At 49.7% G+C, this 19114-nt stretch overlaps 1 protein-coding gene across 1 annotated transcript in view; it reads right to left on the bottom strand.

Moving 5' to 3' along the window:
- mmp17a (matrix metallopeptidase 17a) overlaps window positions 1-19114 on the bottom strand; it is a 40842-nt gene that overhangs the window by 12488 nt on the left and 9240 nt on the right. The window contains exons 2-3 of the mRNA XM_047015081.1: window positions 7889-8021; window positions 7580-7715 (exon numbers count right to left, since the gene is read on the bottom strand). Coding sequence (XP_046871037.1) covers window positions 7580-7715; window positions 7889-8021 — 269 coding nt within the window. The remainder of the gene's footprint in view (window positions 1-7579; window positions 7716-7888; window positions 8022-19114) is intronic.

The following is a 19114-nucleotide window of genomic DNA, read 5'->3' as shown; positions in this document are numbered from 1 at the left end:
TGAAAAATTTGAGAAAGAAAGGAGAGGACAAAAGCAGAGAGGGGAGTGGGTGAACCAAACAGGGAAAGGAGAAAAAAAGAAGAAGGGAGAAGAGGAGGAAGGTGAAGAGGAGGAAGGAGAAGAGGGAGAAAAGGTCAGAATGAGAACTACAGTTCCCACTGAGCACAGTAGCAGCCACTGATCGTTAAGACTTTGTTGGCTGATGGCAGAAGATTGCTTGTGTACTCGCAGTTCTGCTCCCCTGTTTGCAGATTTCCAGGGATTGTATCTACTTTCCATTTCATGGCTAGGTGAGCCCTCGCAGCAGAACAAAGATTGACCACCCCACTGGAATGCCCTTGTACGTGTCCAAACTGAACTTTGGAGAAAGATCGCAAAATGAGAATGGCTTCCAGCCTACTCTAAACCCCCTAACAGTCTCTCTCTCGCTCTCTTTCTCTGTCTTTTCCTTTTCCTTCTCTCCTCTTCTTCCCGTCTCCCTCTTCTCCCTAATGGTGTAATACTGCCGATGAATTGAATCAAAAGTAGGCTGTCGCGTTCACTCAGTCCCTCGGTCTGTCTCCTCGGAGTAGCCTCCAGCTCCAGTTTGCGTGTATGGGCCGTGTGCCCCTCAAACACACCCTAAACCCTCTCCTGCCAGGGCTGTCGAGACAGTCCACCCGTGGTTACCAGGGACCGGGCTGCGGATTGATGGAAATTGAATTTCAAGTTCACCTGTGAAAACCGAGGCCCACTAGGTGTCCTATGAGCCATCTTCCCTTTGCCCTTCCCACTGAGTCCAGACTGTTCCATTCCCCCAGCTCTTATAACACGCCCGCAAGTGCATCACTGTGGGTGCAAGGGCGCTGGTAGCGTAGCAACCCGACTGTTAGCCAAGGTTGCTATGTAATCCTCCACAGTCCTCAGACCATGCACATGCTCAGTAGAGGTAATGCCAGGGTCAAGTGTGTGTGTGTTTTCGGTGTGCTCACATTGATTGGGTGTGTATGCATGCGTGCGTGTGTGCGGTGAGGTGGAGTGTGTGTCGGTAGAGACCGTGGGTGAGAACAGTGGTCCAAGGTCGGAGGAAGGCTCTGCATTACAAATGAGCTCTGAGGTCCCTTTTACACACTGCCTGTCTGGCCAGCTACATGAAAAACACCTCAGCCATGATGACCTTGCTGCACCTGCCTGTGAGGGTAGAATCCCAACACACACATACACAGATGCAACACACACACATATGCACACGTATGCTTCACACGCAGCAACACCGTGCCAACATCCTTCAAAACATGAGATGATCCAGTAATAGTCCTGGCTGGATGGATTTTCTCAGTATTTCATCATGTCGTTGTGTGACTGGAGCCATGTCGAATAAAAATACAGATTTATCCACACCCACATCGATGCGTGAGTCTTATTCAACCAAGCACGACATGATTAAACTGAGGGGATACTAAAGCTGGATTCGGTGGAACAGCGAGACAATTACGTTGATCTGACAATGTGCAGCGTTTGCGTGCGAGCGGCGGAGAAACCTTGAGACAGACACGTGGAGCTGTCCCCTGTGACTCCCGCTTCTCTCAGTCACCCTACTGTGACGGTTACACCCTCACTCTCACGTTACAACCTCACTCTCATGTGACACCCTCACTCTCATGTTACACCCTCACTCTCACGTTACACCCTCACTCTCATGTTACACCCTCAATCTCATGTTACACCCTCACTCTCATGTTACACCCTCACTCTCATGTTACACCCTCACTCTCATGTTACACCCTCACTCTCATGTTACACCCTCAATCTCATGTTACACCCTCACTCTCATGTTACACCCTCACTCTCAGGTTACACCCTCACTCTCACGTTACACCCTCACTCTCATGTTACACCCTCACTCTCATGTTAAACCCTCACTCTCACGTTACACCCTCACTCTCATGTTACACCCTTACTCTCATGTTACACCCTCACTCTCACCCTCACTCTCATGTTACACCCTCACTCTCACATTACACCTTCACCCTCATTCTCACCCTCACTCTCATGTTACACCCTCACTCTCATGTTACACCCTCACTCTCATGTTACACCCTCACTCTCAAGTTACACCCTCACTCTCAGCGCTCCAGAAGAGATCTGTATCCCACCACTACATGTGACATCCCTGCAAGCCAAGACACATAACGGGAAGAATAGTTATGCGTGGGTGTGTGTGGAGGTGTGTGTGTGTGATGACCATAATCATCATTATCTCCCATAGAACCGGAACCAGAATAGACCTGCATTAAGGTGGATAAGGTCATCAACCAGCCACAGCAGATACCACCAGTTATTCTACCATCCCACTTAATTAGGCCATGCCAGACTGACCCGGCTGGGAAAACCTTCACTTGATGGATGACCGAGTGTAGCCTGACCATTAGGTAGGTGGACGGCACAAGCAGGTCCTCGACCTGCAGCAGAAACACAGTGAAACAGCCACCTGCAACTCCTCACTCTCCAGACTCTCCCAGAGTTGACTTATCATGAACACGTCCAATCACATACAGATTCCCATAGTCATACTGAAGGAGTCAGATTAAGAGCGATCTGGGACAGTCATGGAACACTCAAACTCATTTGTGGTTTTTTCCTCTCATTTCCTACTTAAATCTCTCAGCAGGATTCCTACCCCATGGTTCAGTGACCCCAATACAATTTGAGTTTTTTACCGACGTCGGCTCCGCAGACATTCTTGTCAAAGAGTAAATCACACACAAAAACATGACATAAAAAAGACACTCGCGTATGCACGCACACACACACACACACACAGTGTGAGTGTGTACACTCTCGGCTTAAAGGAAAAGGCTTAGCAGGAGCCTCTCTCTGCTCGGATTGCAACAGGTCGGATGTGCTCCTCTCAGGGATTTCAGCCATTTTCAAATTGTCCCGATCGACCCTCCCCATGACTGAGTGAGAGACACTCCAATTACAGTCACACCTCAGCGACCACTGGCAAACAGAGTGCAGGGACAATGACACACAACTGGGTGTGTGGGTAATTCAAAGCCAGCCAGGGATTTCCGGCATCGAGTCCTTCAGGAGAACAGTTTCCTAAATGCTCTCAGTCCGGGGTCGGCATTGGAACAGAACGCATGGCGATTTGTTCCGGAGTTCCTAAAGATTTCATTTTGAGATTGGGTTTAGGTGAGGTGTGTTGACCAGGACGGTGTCTGCTTGCCAGGACAGACCCGTGCTTTCCTCAAGCCACGTGGAGCGGGGGGGGGGGGGGGGGGGGAGGGGGGGGGGGACAGCTCGGAAGACAGAAGCTCTGCTGTTGTCCCTGATTCACTCCTCTGCTTCTCTGGTCTGCTCCTCTCCTCTCTGGTCTAGTGTCCTTCTCTCTGCTCTGTTTTGCTGCTCTGCACCCCTCTGCTAGTCTCTGCTCCTCTCCTCTCTGCTCCTCTCCTCTCTGCTCCCCTCCTCTCCGCTCTACTCTGCTAGTCTCCTTACTCTGCTCCTCTCTGCTCTGCCGCTCTCCTTTTTGCTCCTCTCGTCTCCTTCTCTCCTCTCCGCACCCCTCTGCCGTCTCCCTCTCCTCTCTGCTCCCCTGCTCTCTGCTCTCCTAACGGGTTGGTTGATTAATCTGACTGCTAACGAGCAGAGACTGTCTGCTGAGTGATAATGGGCTAACAGTGTTTGATGAACTGTGCTGAGTCTGTCTGTCTGTGTGTGTGTGTGCCTGAGAATGTGTGCCCACACAGTGGGGCCTTAGGTGTGTGTCTGTACGTGTGCGCTCCAGCATGAGCATGTAATCATGTGATCATGTGATCATGTGATCATCATGTGCTGAGGTGTATGAAAAAGAGAGCTGGCCATGTGTATTTGTGTGAGAGCGTGTGAGACGCAATGAGAACTCTGTCTCCCCTGCCTGACTAATGCTAGAGGTATCACATACCAACAGCTGGGCCTGACAATCCTTGATCTAACCAGCCGATTAATCTCAATGATAATCTCCCCGATTACATGACTTGACACCTCATTGTAGCATCTCACACATTGCCCAACGGCCCATCCCAAGTGTGAAGACATCCAGGCGTCGTTAACCCTTTCACAGTTCCACGCGGTGCGGTATAATGCCAACTGGGCTACAAAGTCAGTCATTTCAACCGAAATGTGACTGTGACAGGTCTTGTTCTCAAATGAGCCGAATGCTTTGGAACTGGCTCGGAGGTCTCGTTGTGGTATCGATCCTGAGAGTGTTCCTGATGGAGTGGTCTAGCCCCCTGGAGAGGAACCATCACTGTCTCCTGTCAGGCTAGCAGAATAGGTCTGACAATTTGGAGTCTATCTGTTCAACTACAGCAGAAACTGGACCTGCTACTCACTGGTTCCAACCCCTGTCCTCCTCTCCCGTCTCATGTAAACAGTACGTGCTCTTTTGGCGATGCATGATCAGGGGGATAAGCGTGCGTGTGTGCGTGTGCACGACGTGTGAATGACAGTGTATTATTCAGAGCCGCAGTCAATCTGCCCCCCCCCCCCCACACACACACATACACACGCTCTTCACCTCTCTCCCTGGAGCCCTGGAGCCCTGTGCTCCAGCTCCAGACTCGGACCACAACCTCTCACAAACAAACCATTAGAGAGGGGTCGTGGCCGTGGTTGACCTCTGACCCCTCCCACCACCGGGGTCGAGTAAGGCCCGGGCGCCGCTGCTCTGCAACGATGCCAGAGCCGAGAGGAGACAGGAGACAAATCGATCAAGGAAGCAGCAAAGTCACAGATCCCCTCCCCCCCCCCCCCCCCCTTCATCTGGTTGTAAAAGCGTCTCCACTGCAGACGGTTGCCGTGGAGACTTCTTCTGGGTTTCACACGCCCTCGCAGGCTAGCGTTCATTTCCATCATCGAAGGGAGCTCTGACTGGATTTAACGCAACGGATTACCCAGAGTGTCATTCATAAAACATGACCGCCTCTGTTATCTCCCAGACTCGACAGACACTCATGAGAGGCTGTCTGGTTCGCAGACGGTCAAACTCATCAGAACTGAGCAGGAGATGGAGAAGACCACCGCGAGATGTGCCGCCCGTAGATGAGTGAGGAAGGGGGGGGGGTTAGGTGGGGCTTGGGGGGGGGGGGCAGGCGGAACCCCCATCCATCGCACGCCGATTCCACCCCCGTACAGTAACACGCACACAGCCTCAAAAGAACGCATCTCCCCCCCCCCTTTTCTCCTCAAGGACGAGCCTCATAGCGTGTGTAAATTACCATGAAGACGAGACAGATGCTCTCTCTCTCTCTCCCTCTCTCTCCCTCTCTCCCTCTCTCTCTCTCTCTCTCTCTCTCTCTCTCTCTCTCTCTCTCCCCCTCCCCCTCCCCCTCTCTCTCTCTCTCTCTCTCTCTCTCTCTCTCCCATCTACGTCCTGGACAGATGTCGAAACCTGCTGTCTCCTCCTTCCAACGCCATCGTCACACTCTCCAAGCGTCGCCCCTACGCCCCCCGTCACCCACATGCCCTTGTGAACTCCCAACGCATCTCTTCACGGTCTAAACAGTGTAAACAGAGCACCTCCTGTGTACTACCTTAGTCCAGCCCAGACTGCTTCAGCCTGCCCTGACCCTACAGGTCCATCCATCAGGGGAAAAACATCAACAGCAGCAGCGCTGGTCTATAAACACTTGGAACATGTCCCGGGGCGGACTTCACGTATGTAATAGGACAGCTGCTTGTGCAACTAAATATACATCATCTTTTCTGGAATGAACACACTATAAGTGGATTCAGCCTTCAGCATCCTTTTCTGTGGACTGTGGTGTACTAGTATGTAGTGTGCGGGTGTACTGGGGTAGTGTGTTGGTGTAGTGGGGTAGTGTGTTGGTGTAGTGGGGTAGTGTGTTGGTGTACTGGGGTAGTGTGTTGGTGTAGTGGGGTAGTGTGTTGGTGTACTGGGGTAGTGTGTTGGTGTAGTGGGGTAGTGTGTGGGTGTAGTGGGGTAGTGTGTTGGTGTAGGGGGGTAGTGTGTTGGTGTACTAGTATGTAGTGTGCGGGTGTACTGGGGTAGTGTGTTGGTGTAGTGGGGTAGTGTGTTGGCGTAGTGGGGTAGTGTGTGGGTGTAGTGGGGTAGTGTGTTGGTGTAGTGGGGTAGTGTGCAAGTGTAGTTGGGTAGTGTGCAAGTGTAGTTGGGTAGTGTGCAAGTGTAGTGGGGTAGTGTGTTGGTGTAGTGGGGTAGTGTGTTGGCGTAGTGGGGTAGTGTGTGGGTGTAGTGGGGTAGTGTGTTGGTGTAGTGGGGTAGTGTGCAAGTGTAGTTGGGTAGTGTGCAAGTGTAGTGGGGTAGTGTGTTGGTGTAGTGGGGTAGTGTGTGGGTGTAGTGGGGTAGTGTGTTGGTGTAGTAGGGTAGTGTGTGGGTGGAGTGGGGTAGTGTGTTGGTGTAGTGGGGTAGTGTGTTGGTGTAGTGGGGTAGTGTGCAAGTGTAGTTGGGTAGTGTGCAAGTGTAGTTGGGTAGTGTGCAAGTGTAGTGGGGTAGTGTGTTGGTGTAGTGGGGTAGTGTGTTGGCGTAGTGGGGTAGTGTGTGGGTGTAGTGGGGTAGTGTGTTGGTGTAGTGGGGTAGTGTGCAAGCGTAGTTGGGTAGTGTGCAAGTGTAGTGGGGTAGTGTGTTGGTGTAGTGGGGTAGTGTGTGGGTGTAGTGGGGTAGTGTGTTGGTGTAGTGGGGTAGTGTGTTGGCGTCGTGGGGTAGTGTGTGGGTGTAGTGGGGTAGTGTGTTGGTGTAGTGGGGTAGTGTGCAAGTGTATTTGGGTAGTGTGCAAGTGTAGTTGGGTAGTGTGCAAGTGTAGTGGGGTAGTGTGTTGGTGTAGTGGGGTAGTGTGTTGGCGTAGTGGGGTAGTGTGTGGGTGTAGTGGGGTAGTGTGTTGGTGTAGTGGGGTAGTGTGCAAGTGTAGTTGGGTAGTGTGCAAGTGTAGTGGGGTAGTGTGTTGGTGTAGTGGGGTAGTGTGTGGGTGTAGTGGGGTAGTGTGTGGGTGTAGTGGGGTAGTGTGTGGGTGTAGTGGGGTAGTGTGCGGGTCTAGTGGGGTAGTGTGTGGGTGTAGTGGGGTAGTGTGTTGGTGTAGTGGGGTAGTGTGTTGGGGTAGTGGGGTAGTGTGTTGGTGTAGTAGGGTAGTGTGTGGGTGTAGTGGGGTAGTGTGTTGGTGTAGTAGGGTAGTGTGTGGGTGTAGTGGGGTAGTGTGTTGGTGTAGTGGGGTAGTGTGCAAGTGTAGTGGGGTAGTGTGTTGGTGTACTAGTATGTAGTGTGCGGGTGTAGTGTGTTGGTGTAGTGGGCTAGTGTGTTGGTGTAGTGGGGTAATGTGTTGGTGTAGTGGGCTAGTGTGTTGGTGTAGTGGGGTAGTGTGTTGGTGTAGTGGGGTAGTGTGTGGGTGTAGTGGGGTAGTGTGTGGGTGTAGTGGGGTAGTGTGTTGGTGTAGTGGGGTAGTGTGTTGGTGTAGTGGGGTAGTGTGTGGGTGTAGTGGGGTAGTGTGTGGGTGTAGTGGGGTAGTGTGTTGGTGTAGTGGGGTAGTGTGTGGGTGTACTGGGGTAGTGTGCAGGTGTAGTGGGATAGTGTGCGGGGTCGTACCTCCAGGACAGGTGTCTCTTGTTCCACTTGTTCTGGGGGGCCAGGCCACGCCTCCTGCGGCCTGCTGTCACCTCGGACTCTGACAGGTCGGGCAGGGAGCAGCGAGGGGTCTTCATTAGCCCAAGGGTGGCTGGGTCTGAACACACACACACACACAGCGTACATGCACATAAGCACACACACACACAGACCATTAAACACAATGCAAATATATCAGTGTACAGTATCATCATGAGTTAAACGTAGCATACACGCGAGCCTGTTCGCGCTCACGCACGAACACGCACGCCCCTGAACGCACACACTCACCCAACACCCCGGTTTCCTCCAGTCCTCCAAACTTCTGCATGGCTTTGATGGCTTTGGTCAGAGCCTCCTTGGTCTGCAGCTGTCCTGTCACAGGGTCAGGGGGTGGCAGGTACCCAAACTTACTCAGCCAATCCTGAAAGGGAACAACAGGAAGTGTTAAGGGACATTTCCATCATCCCTGACCTCTGGGAAGTTGTGAAGGTATATATAATTCCGCGGGCGGGCATGTGCATTTGTTTGTAAACGTGAGAAATGCCTGTGTGTACTTGTGCATGTGTGTGCGCGGTGTGCGTCAGCGTCCGCGGTCGTAAACAGGTGCATGAGCGCTTGTAAACCCGGTTTGAAATTCAACAGCCTCTCCACAACATACACACGAGCCGAACTGAGACTGTGAGTGTACCGTACGAGCCCAGGAAACGGTCTGTGCTTGAGCCTGACACGGACGCTGAGAGAGATAAATCTGCAGTGGGAGTTAATCGTCCCCTCCCGCAGTACGAGCCAGCTCTAGACTCCTCATATACACTCCGGCGTGTTCTCCCTCATCAGCTCCACAGCCAGTCAGACCTGGTTGGTTTCAAATGGGGTTTTGATCGGCGCGGAGAGATGAGAGACTGAGATGGATGTTGGGAGACAAACACTTTCTTATTGACAGCCCACCGCAAATTCCATCAGCCAAATTGCTATGTGCTAACGCCGCAGTCCTGTCGATGATATGTGCTCCTTCTTCCGCGGTCTCACCACGGGGGGTCAGAGGCCCACGCTGGGAGACATTTCTGGATCGGTTCGTGTGACTCATTTGGCTCATTCTGACTAATCAAAATGTTTATCTGAAAGATCAACATCTAACTCTCCCAGTCGTTTCAACGTCGTGACATAATCAAACCATTAAAACAAAACATTAAAATGTAATCAAACACCAACTCAATTGAATAAAAACTATTTTTAAATAACGTCGAAAATGCGTTTTTGAGCACACAACTTCACTCTTCGGATGTAGAAGAGATTTCGAGAGAGAGAAAGTGAGAGAAGGACACGGAGGAAGGTTGTTTAAAAAAATCTCAAATCAAGAAGTGCAAAAAGAGATCTTCGTGCGAGTGAGAGTTCCTGGAAAGTGTTGATGCTGCTAGCTGCCGCTCAGCACAGTTAGCATCTAGCGACTTGTCGCTAGTTGTCACCCCCTCAGTGTTGTCACACCTTCAGGAGGCCACTGATGCTCACTGACTACAGCCCCTTTGGGAAAAACAGAGTCCCGGGCCCTGAGAGAGCCTGCTGTCTGACCTAGGCCAGACACACACTAACCATTCTACCACATCTGATAGGTGTAAAAAGGCTACTGGAAGCAAGAGGTGAAATACGAAATGAACGCAAAGCAACTATTTTAGCAGGCTGTCAACATCAACGCAAGTGTGTGTCGACTGTTAGCCAGGGGTGGGTGGGGGGTGTGGGGGGCAGTGGGGAAGGGGTTCAGAGGTTTCCGTCGGGTTTTGGCTTCTATTTTCAGGTTCTGCTGACCTATGTATCCTTTTTATGCTGTCCGGTTGTAGAAAAACCAACAGCATCTGTTCTTTTAGGAACACTTGAATAAACACGGCGGATATCGAAAAGACAGACTGAGTCAAGGGCACAAGCCTCGTTGGGGTTGTCACAGAGGTTCCGTTGTCGACGCGTGGATTGGTCACCACGCTGAGCATCCCGGGGCTGACTTTACTGACACCCAGGGAGAGAGAGGTGGAGAGTGCACAGAGAGAGCGGAGGACACAGCCTCAGAGGAGAACAGAGAGAGAGCCCCGGAAGACAGACACATGGACGCTGGGATGAGGATGACAGGCAGCGTGAATGGAGGAAGTAGTCCCAAAGAATCGCTCGCGTATGACTGTGCGGACCGTGAGTTTGTGTGACTGCGTGAGTGTAAGAGAGAGGGATGGTGGGAGGTCGAGAGAGAGAAAGAGAGAGAGAGAGAGAGAGTAAAAGAGAGGGAAACAGAGAGGGAAACAGAGAGGGAAAGATGTGGAGGGAGACAGAGAGAAAAGTGTGCGCCAAAGAGATGGAGAGAGAAAGAGACAGAACAAGTATGTGCGAGAGAGAGAGTTAGCTGTTAAAAACGACAGTGGCAGAGATAGATGCAGTGTGAAATTGCACTCTCTAAATCTGCGATTAACAAAGAAGTGGATGGCAGATGGCTGAGACTAGCATCCGCCTTTAATCACACACACACACACACACACACACACACACACACACACACACATACATACACACACACACACACACACACAGTCTGATACACAAAACACACACATATGCATATAGTCCTACTTTACACAGCCCATTAGTCAGATTCCCATGCCTGTCTAAAGTAAATCTAGCATATACTGTATGTTCAATTGTGCCGGTAGATTGCTATAAGTACATTATGTTTTACGATTGTAATTTTTTATGTACTGTACTGAGTGCAAAAAAAGGTTGCATAAAAAATGTATTGATTCTTATTCTTATTATGTTTTCTTTCAGTTCTGCCTCTGTCATATATGCCAGAGTGGTATCAGCACGATGCATGAACCCTGACCAGGTTCTGCTCATCCTGTGAGCGCACCTGCCCCCCCCCGCACCTGCCCCCCCCCCCCCCCCCCCCCCCCCCGCCCGTGTTAAAAAGTACCTATGAAATGGAGAAATACGCTCGCGTGTGGATGTTTGTGTTCATGTTGGGATGCCAATGTATTGCTTGGGATTTTCAGGCGGGGCATTTTCTTCCCTGTCGTTTGGTGCCGTGTGGATCCGTTACGAGCTGTTCTCCTATGCCCGGCGCCATTCCTTCCTCAATGGGAACGTTATTATCTCCCTGAGCTCCAACCAAACACAGTGAGATAAGGGCACCTGCGCCACCTCGCCTCACCGCACACACACACTCACACTCACACACACACTCAACAAACAACAACACACCTCCGTGTACAGCGGCACACACACTGGCACACACACACACCTTATATCACACGCCTGCTGAAATGCCTGGAAACATGTGGAACAAGGTGTACACTGGATGAGCGACTGTCCAGTGAATAATGGTGTAGCGGGAAGCTTCGTTATCAGAGTTACTCCATGACCAGATCTTCATGGACCATCCTTAAACTGTCCAGAGATGTGGATCCAGGTGTGTGTGTGTGTGTTTGTGGTCAGAAGAAGGTCAGTGTTCTGTACTGTCAGGAACCCTGTGTCAGCTAATATAACAGTCTGGGATTCTACACTGATGGTTAGGTCAGTGTGGGATTACCCCGTGTGTGTGATTGTGTGTGACTTAAGAGTGTATGTGTGTGTGTGTCAGGGACTGAGTGTGTGTGTGTGTGTGTGTGTGTACAGAAGCCTCAGGAGAGGGGAGGTGTATAACCTCACTAACAAGCGAAAAAGCATTTCAAAGAAAGAGAGAGAGAGAAAGATAAAGGGTCTGAAAGTTGTGCCCACCCTCAAAAGCATTTTTGTCTTAAGATCCCCCTCAAACAGGTTTGGTCTGTGTACCCAAACCTTTGTCAACAGCAACAACAACAAACCTAAATCAACAACTGGGCTCATGCCACACAGTTCAAGTTTGAGAGCAAACGTACTGGAACAATTGCTCCCGTTCAGGAGTGTGCAATGTGTGTGTGTATGCCAGTGTGTGTGTGTGTGTGTGTGTGTGTATGTGTCTGTGTGTGTGTGTGTGTGCCTGTGTTTGTGTGCAAGTCTCCTATGCAGAGCGTTCTGCAGAGTGGAATCTCATTTGACCCAAGGAGCTTTATATTGATGAAACCAAGCAAGAGGATCGATCAGGAACGTCTCCAGGCCTTGTGTCCTTCACTACTTTGCTGTTCTTGAGTTCCTAGCCCCCCCCCTGCTGCCCCCCTGCAGCCCCCCCCCCCCCCCCCCCCTCTGCCCCCCTGCAGCCCCCAGCCTCCCCCACCCTCCAAGATGGTTAATTAATTATTTGCACTAATCAGGGACAGCTTTTGTTTGATTGTGTTTATTGTCTGATTGGTTGATAATAAAATCGTTGCTTCCTCTAACACTATTTGTGTTCCTCTTATCGAGCCATTTAGGTTGTTTGTTGCATCTTCCGATTAGCAACTAATTAAATGATTAATATATTTATTCATTAATTGACAAAATGTACAAAATATGCTTGTAATAACCATTAAAATAGTTTGTTCTTGTTTCTTGTCCTCTTTTTTTCTTTCTCATAGGAGAATGTGTCATTTCCATGGTGTATCTGGCAGTTTGGACTTCCCAAGGTTTGACCAAAAGGCAAATATGTTTCTAACCACGTCTCTCTCTCTCTCTCTCTCTCTCTCTCTCTCTCTCTCTCTCTCTCTCTCTCTCTCTCTCTCTCGATCTCTCTCTCTCTCTCTTCCTCCTCTCTATCTCTTTGTCCCTCACACTTCCTTTCTCTTCCTCTCTGCTCCAGGAGTGTGTGGTGTAGTCTGTACGTGTGTGTGCTGTGGATTGGGGGTGGTGTGTGGTGTAGGGGCAGGGGTGTGCTTCAATCAGAGAGGTGTTCATGTGATGCTGCAGAGGCAGACAGACAAGGCTCAGGGAGGGCCTGCTGGTACCTGCCACTGTAAACAGCTGCAAGTCAAACCACAGCCAGACACACTGGCAGAACAATTAAACCCCTGTCCAATAATCACAGCTCTGTACAGTGCTAGAAAATCAATGATTGTCCGTTTGAGTGCGCGTGTGCCTGTGTGTGCCTGTGTGTGTGTGTGTGTGTGTGTATGTGTGAAAAGGAGCGTGTCGAAGAGACATTGAAGAGGCAGCCCAGCAGCGCCTCTGCATCTCTAAATCCCATCCAGGTCGGAGCCAGACTGATTCACTCATCAGGCCTCGTTTCTGCTCGCCGTCTGTTGCCAACGGCAATGCTGTCACTCTCCCCACCAAGGCCTCAGCCCTTATCTAGGAAGCAGTCAGCCAGCCAGCTAGCCAGTCCGACAGGCAGCTAGGCAGTCAGTCAGCCTGACAGACAGCCAATCAGTCAGTTAGCCAGTCAGCCAGGCAGTCAGCCATTAATTCAGTCAGTCAGTTAGTCCTGAGTCATGGTCATGACTAGGCTGATTATATACAATGAGTCTGCATCACACAGCCTTCCAGTCTAGTGGGTTTGGACAGCCACTCCTGTCTAACCACTACAGCTGTGCTCCACAGGCCCAGTCCACGACAACACACTACAGGTCATACAGCAACAACCTGCAAACAAGGGCCGTGTGGAACAGTGGCTGTGGAGTTAGGGACACCCAGTGACACAAAGAGCCACGCTCCGGCTTTCCAGTCACATACCAACAACGAGCAGGAACGCTTCAGCAGAAGAACTACAAATCCCCAGAGTCTTTGGGAATTGCCAAATATTCGACCCAATCCCCCTCTCCATGGTCAGAGGTTCAATTGAGAGCCCAGGTATCAGGATTTGGCAGATTAGAAAGTGAAATCCCGGTAATTGAACTACAAGAGGTTGGTGGTGGGTATTGTAGTCATCGAGACCTGATGCCCTGGACATGCTGTGACAGCATTGAGACCCACAGCAGCATCAAACACTCTGGGGGTAGAGAGCAGCCTCTAGCTGTGACAACACACACAGAGACACACACACACAGACACACACACAGATAAACTGACTGATAAACAGGAGTGATGTCATGATTAGACAGGCCCTTCGGAGACAGCGAGGGGACACGTGAGAAATGGAAAGAGGGAGAGCGTGGTGAGGAGGGGGTTGGGGGGGGTGCTTAGGAGAGACAGATGCATGATGTTCAGTACATGCCTGTACAGTGTGTGTGTGTCTGCTTGTATGTGTGTGTGTGTGTATGTATGAGAAAGACAGAGGGGACAGAAGAAACACCATAAACAGCCTGCTGTGCGTGCGAGTGGAATGCCAGGATCACACATGTTGCCAGAGGAGACCGAAGGGGGGGATTAACTCGGCCGACAAGGGAAGACTTTCTCTGGAAACCCCCAGGAGGTGAAAGGTCACGACCCCCTCTCTTCCTGTCATCCCACTGTCCCCCGTCAGCCGGTCCCACACACCACCGCAACCGCCCTGAAAACAGGATCTGTCCCTGTGTTCGTCCCCCCCTCCCCTCCGCGTCTGACCTATTCAATCCCACAATGCCCCGCTCTGTGGGGCCCTTGGTCACCAGCTGCAGTGACTCCTTCATCTGCTTCATTGACAGGAAGTAGGTCCTCGCGGCAGACTTAACCCTGCGTGACCTCACGTCTCTCAAAGCGCTCCCTGGATACGGCCGACAAACAGTGTTTTCTCCCTTGACCGCTCTGCACGCCCGGGTCACTTATAAATATGTTGATACTGGGCTTCTACTTGTTGAACATAGTGATGAACGTTCTAGAGTGCATGTACAGAAATAGATACCGAAATACAGAGACATGCATACAAACACACTGAGGTGTAAAGAAATTAAACGTAATGCTTTGGAAAAACACATTCACATGGAGGAAACAAACTCACAATGTGTTTGTATGGCTGTCAAATTCCATTCCTGTGTGGGTTTCCAATTTTCTTTTAAAGTATTACACATGATAAACCATTCTAGTTCCAGCCTGAAGATTCTCTCCCAGGAGATATCAACAGGATGTCCTTAAACTGGAGAACCTTTTCATCACAGTCCCCCCCCAAAAAAATACTTATCACGATTGACTAAGGCAACACATCTCACATTCTTCAGATTAAGGGCTTCAGAAGATTAATCTCAGAGAAATTGTTTTCTTCAAGCTGAATGCAGTCTGCTGCATCTCGCAAATATACAACGGGGAATGTTTACGTGAGAATGTTGGCAGAGATGTGACCTGCTAAGCACTCTGTGTATTGGATGGTAACCACTGCTTAGTGAGAGATGATCTAACCGGTGGAAGTAGAGAAGCAAGAGAGGAGAGAGGGAGGAAGAGGAGCCAAGAGAGAGAGAGGAAGGAGAGGAGGGAGGGGGAGAAGTGAGAAAAGAGAGGAGGGAGGGGAGAGGAGGGAGGAGGGTGAGGAGGACTATTAATGTCTAGGAGGGTTTCACAGCCCGAGAGAAACGTTTAATCCAACACCAGCAGATTTGCGATGGATTACAAGTCTGCAAACGTGTGAATTAATCCTTGATGTTATCTCAGGTCTCTGAAGCTTTTGGTTTCTCGCAAAACTGTATATGAGTTGGTTAAAGTGCAGTTGTGTGCGTGTGTGTGAATTTGGGGAAGATCTCAGATCTTACACGCCTCGTTGTAATAAATCAAAAGTTCTCATCAAATAACTCATTTTATCAGTGTGCAGTCCCTCGACAGAGGCCCATTCTAAGGGATTACACTGTCTACCATGGTGCACGGTAGCAAAATAAAACATGAGCAATGACAGAGTGAAATTCTTCCAAGTTCTGACTTGTGACTTGAATTATTGGAACTCGGGTTCAAAACTGCGGGCGTGACTGCGGTGTGGTTGGCCACAGTGGGTGAGTGTGTGGAGGTCTGCACGGAGCAGTGTGTCGAGTGTGGAAGTGAAATATAGTGCTACGTGTGCATTATGTTGACAGCAGAAGTTGACCCAATGGGTCAATGTGATCAACAGAAAGAGTGAGCGAGGTGCTGACATACACAAAACTCTCGCACACGCACACGCACACAACCAAGAACCAAGGGTTGAGAGGATTCAACTAGCAAAGGAAGCGAAGCAGGGAATGGAAACCAAGCAAGTCGCCCAAAGCCTCCACTCCATTTAATGGTACAGGATAGAGAGGCTGGAGCGTGGACCGAACCGGGGAGTAAAGGTGGAGGAGAGAGGGCGATGAATTACATGGAGGTGTATATCAGCAGAAGGGTGGACCTCTGGCCCGAAAACAAACAAAAGGCTTCCCTACAGGACCACTCCTTCAGTCAGGTAAAGGTGGATTGTCATTCGAAACAGAACCGTAAAATCCACTGCTAACGACAATGTGACATTCCATACTGTATACAACCCTATGTCATCGCCAGAGAGACAGAGAGAGATAGACAGAGACAGAGACAGAGAGAAACAGACAGAGAGAGAGAGAGAGAGAGAGAGAGAGAGACAGAGACAGAGGACAGAGAGAGACAGAGGACAGAGAGAGACAGAGAGAGAAACAGAGAGAGAGACAGAGAAGTACAGAGAGAGAAACAGAGAGGTACAGGGAGGGAGAGAGACAGAGAGAGGTCTTAACGTTCCTGTACAGACACATTGCACCAACTAGACGAAGGCAACTCTAACCGACGCGAGCACTCCAATCAATAACACCAACCCCTTTTAGGATTCCAAACACAACTCCATTAAACACACACCTCAGGTGAGTCATCAATCATACACCAGATGGGAAGCTTCCAACAAGGAAGTGTGTAACACACGGGACACACAGTCTAGAACACACACACACACTCTCATGTGCGCACACACACCTGCACGTATGCATAAGTGCACACACTCACGCTTAGATCCACCGAGAGGATTTGTAATCCACAGTGAGTGCACACTTGTGAGAAGCCGACATACCTCACTTTGTGTCCATGCACACTCTACGTGCGCTGTGTAGCCTACTTTACAGACACAAGTGACAGGTAAGCTCACAGCAACTGCTGGAAACCAATTATCTGGATCTCTGGATACAAAGGACCTATGTTTGAACAGGAGGTTTCATAAAATAATAAAACGTGCCCATTAAGTGCGCTCAACCAAAGCCCATATTATGTGCGTGACATAACACCCACATACACCTGTTATGAGGCTACTTCATCATTTCAATGGGGCTTATGGGTAAACAGAGGATTAGACAGTACTGTGTTAATAAACTCCGTATGATCCGTGTACCATTAGCTGTTGGAACCTTCCGGAATATGCTTTGTAATTTGAATGGCAGTATGAAGACGATGTACAAGCGTGCATCCTACATTAGAAGTGCACACTTTGATTTAATATCCATTTACCTCTCCTACTCCAGGAAAGCGGCTCTACAGTCCCAAGCGGTCATGAAAGTCAGCCGCGTGCTTACCGAGCCGCACAATCTGTATACGCTAGCAGGTGTGAATATCACTGACGAGCGTCGGGTAAGCGCTCGTATGCCCTTAGCAATAGCGGAGCAAAACGGACCGCGTCTTTGCTGTGTTTATGTCTGCATGTCCGTGAGAATGTGCACATGTGAACGAGTGCGTGTGAGAATCGGTGTCTGTGTGTTCCCTCTGCGTACACCACAGGCAGAAACACCCATACTTTGCTGTGTAGTTGTCTAAGAATTGTGTGAACATTGGCCCTCGACTCACCACAACGAAGCCAAGGTGAAATCTAGATGAAAAAGGTTTCTTTACTGTCATTACCAGGGGTGAGTGTAGGCTACAGTCCTGTCTGTGAAGGTGTCACAGGACTCAAATGCAGCTGACGAGTGTGTCTTTAAACCCATACTTTGGAACAGAGAATGTGCGACACAGACTAGTGACAGAGCTAATATCTGTCTCACAGCACAGAGACTGCTGGCACAGAGACTGCTGGCACAGAGACTGCTGGCACAGAGACTGCTAGCACAGAGAGAGCAGAAACAGGCTAAGAGAGATAGATTGAGAGACATATAAAAGAAAGAGAGAGAGAGAGAGAGAGTCTGTGAAAAAAGAAAAGGCCCTTTGGTGACATGAGGCTAATGGCTATCAGATGGCATCGACCAGTGGTAGTCCACACTCACGGTGACATACCAGGCGACTCATTAAAACACTACAGGGGAGAGAGAGACAGAGAAATGAAGAGACGGAAAGAGAGAGAGAGAGTGAGAGACACAGTATATAGAAAGAGATCTATTTGGCAGGTTTCTTACACTGTCTCCCTGCGTGGGGCAAAGCCAGGTCTGTTAATGGGTTGTCTTCCACTCAATGAGAGCTACATTGAAGCAGGCAAGTGGAGGAAGGATGGAGGGCGGCTGGAGGGAGAGAGAGAGAGACAGAGACAGAGACAGAGACAGAGAGAGAGAGAGAGAGAGAGAGAGAGAGAGAGACAGAGACAGAGACAGAGACAGAGACAGAGACAGACAGAGAGAGAGAGAGAGAGAGAGAGAGAGAGAGAGAGAGAGAGAGAGAGAGAGAGAGAGGGAGGGAGGGAGGGAGGGAGGGATCGAAGGAACGCCGGTTTCAGCGGGGGCAGCTGTTACTCAGCCCGACAGTCATTTTCTATCGCCAAACATTAGCAGAAGGCAAAGCCATAACAAAACACTACACCTCTCCACTCAGAAAAAAAATCAGATCCATCCATGAGCTTGTTCATTTACTGGCACCTCTCCTTCACCCCCCCCCCCCCCCCCCCCCCCCGCCCTCCACCCTCTTCTTCCCAGTTCCGAATCCCTCCGTGGCAAGTAGTTACATCGAAATAAAGCCCACATCTCACATCCGAGTGCCTCAGTTAGTCAACGTTTTACATGTGTGCTTGTGAATTATCCCCATCACGAATGAGGAACGATAAACAAAAGTCAGCTTGAGGTCAAAAGTAACCAAACGGGGCCGTCTGAGCTCATTTCAGAGACGCCCCTTAAACAGGGGTTTCATTTCGTTTGCCAGAAGTGCGTCGGAAACCTCTACAACCTCTTTGATGTTGCATCTTTTATTTGGGGAGCCGTCTGATATGGCTTCGCGCCAAAGCCCACAACACAAGGAATGAATCAAGCTCCAGTAGTGCCCCAACTGTGATAGTTATTCCATATGCCATAGAGAGAAAAGAGAGAGACACGCACAGTTACACAGAAACACTACAGTCTACCTAGGGGGCTTGCCAACCAATGTGCATAACTGAGAGAGACAGAGAGAGCAACAGAGAACACAAGAGAGAGAGAGAGAGAGAGAGAGAGAGAGAGAGAGAGAGGGAGAGAGTGAGAAAGAAAGGGAGAAAGAGACAGAGGGAAAGTTTAAAGCGAAAAAAGAGGGGGAAACAGGGACAGTAATAAAAAGAGAGAGCGAGAGACAAACAGGAAAATGGGGAGAGAGAGATTCTGGGAGAATGCAAACGTATCAGTTGTTTGGATAAAATATGTGGTAACACTTTAGATCCAGGTGCTTGTAAAAAATGTCAGTTCATAGGTAATAAGACCTTCGTAAATCAGTAAGTCTTATTAACACATCATATCAATCAGCTTATAATATATAATCTCATAAATGACCAATTAATTAACTCTTATCTCATCTCACGATGACATTTACCCTAACACTAGACTTTAATAATATTATTAACACGTA

Source organism: Hypomesus transpacificus, unplaced genomic scaffold (assembly GCF_021917145.1).
Source record: "Hypomesus transpacificus isolate Combined female unplaced genomic scaffold, fHypTra1 scaffold_27, whole genome shotgun sequence".
NCBI classification, from domain to species: Eukaryota; Metazoa; Chordata; class Actinopteri; order Osmeriformes; family Osmeridae; genus Hypomesus; species Hypomesus transpacificus.
This window is presented reverse-complemented; position numbering and strand designations above follow the sequence as displayed.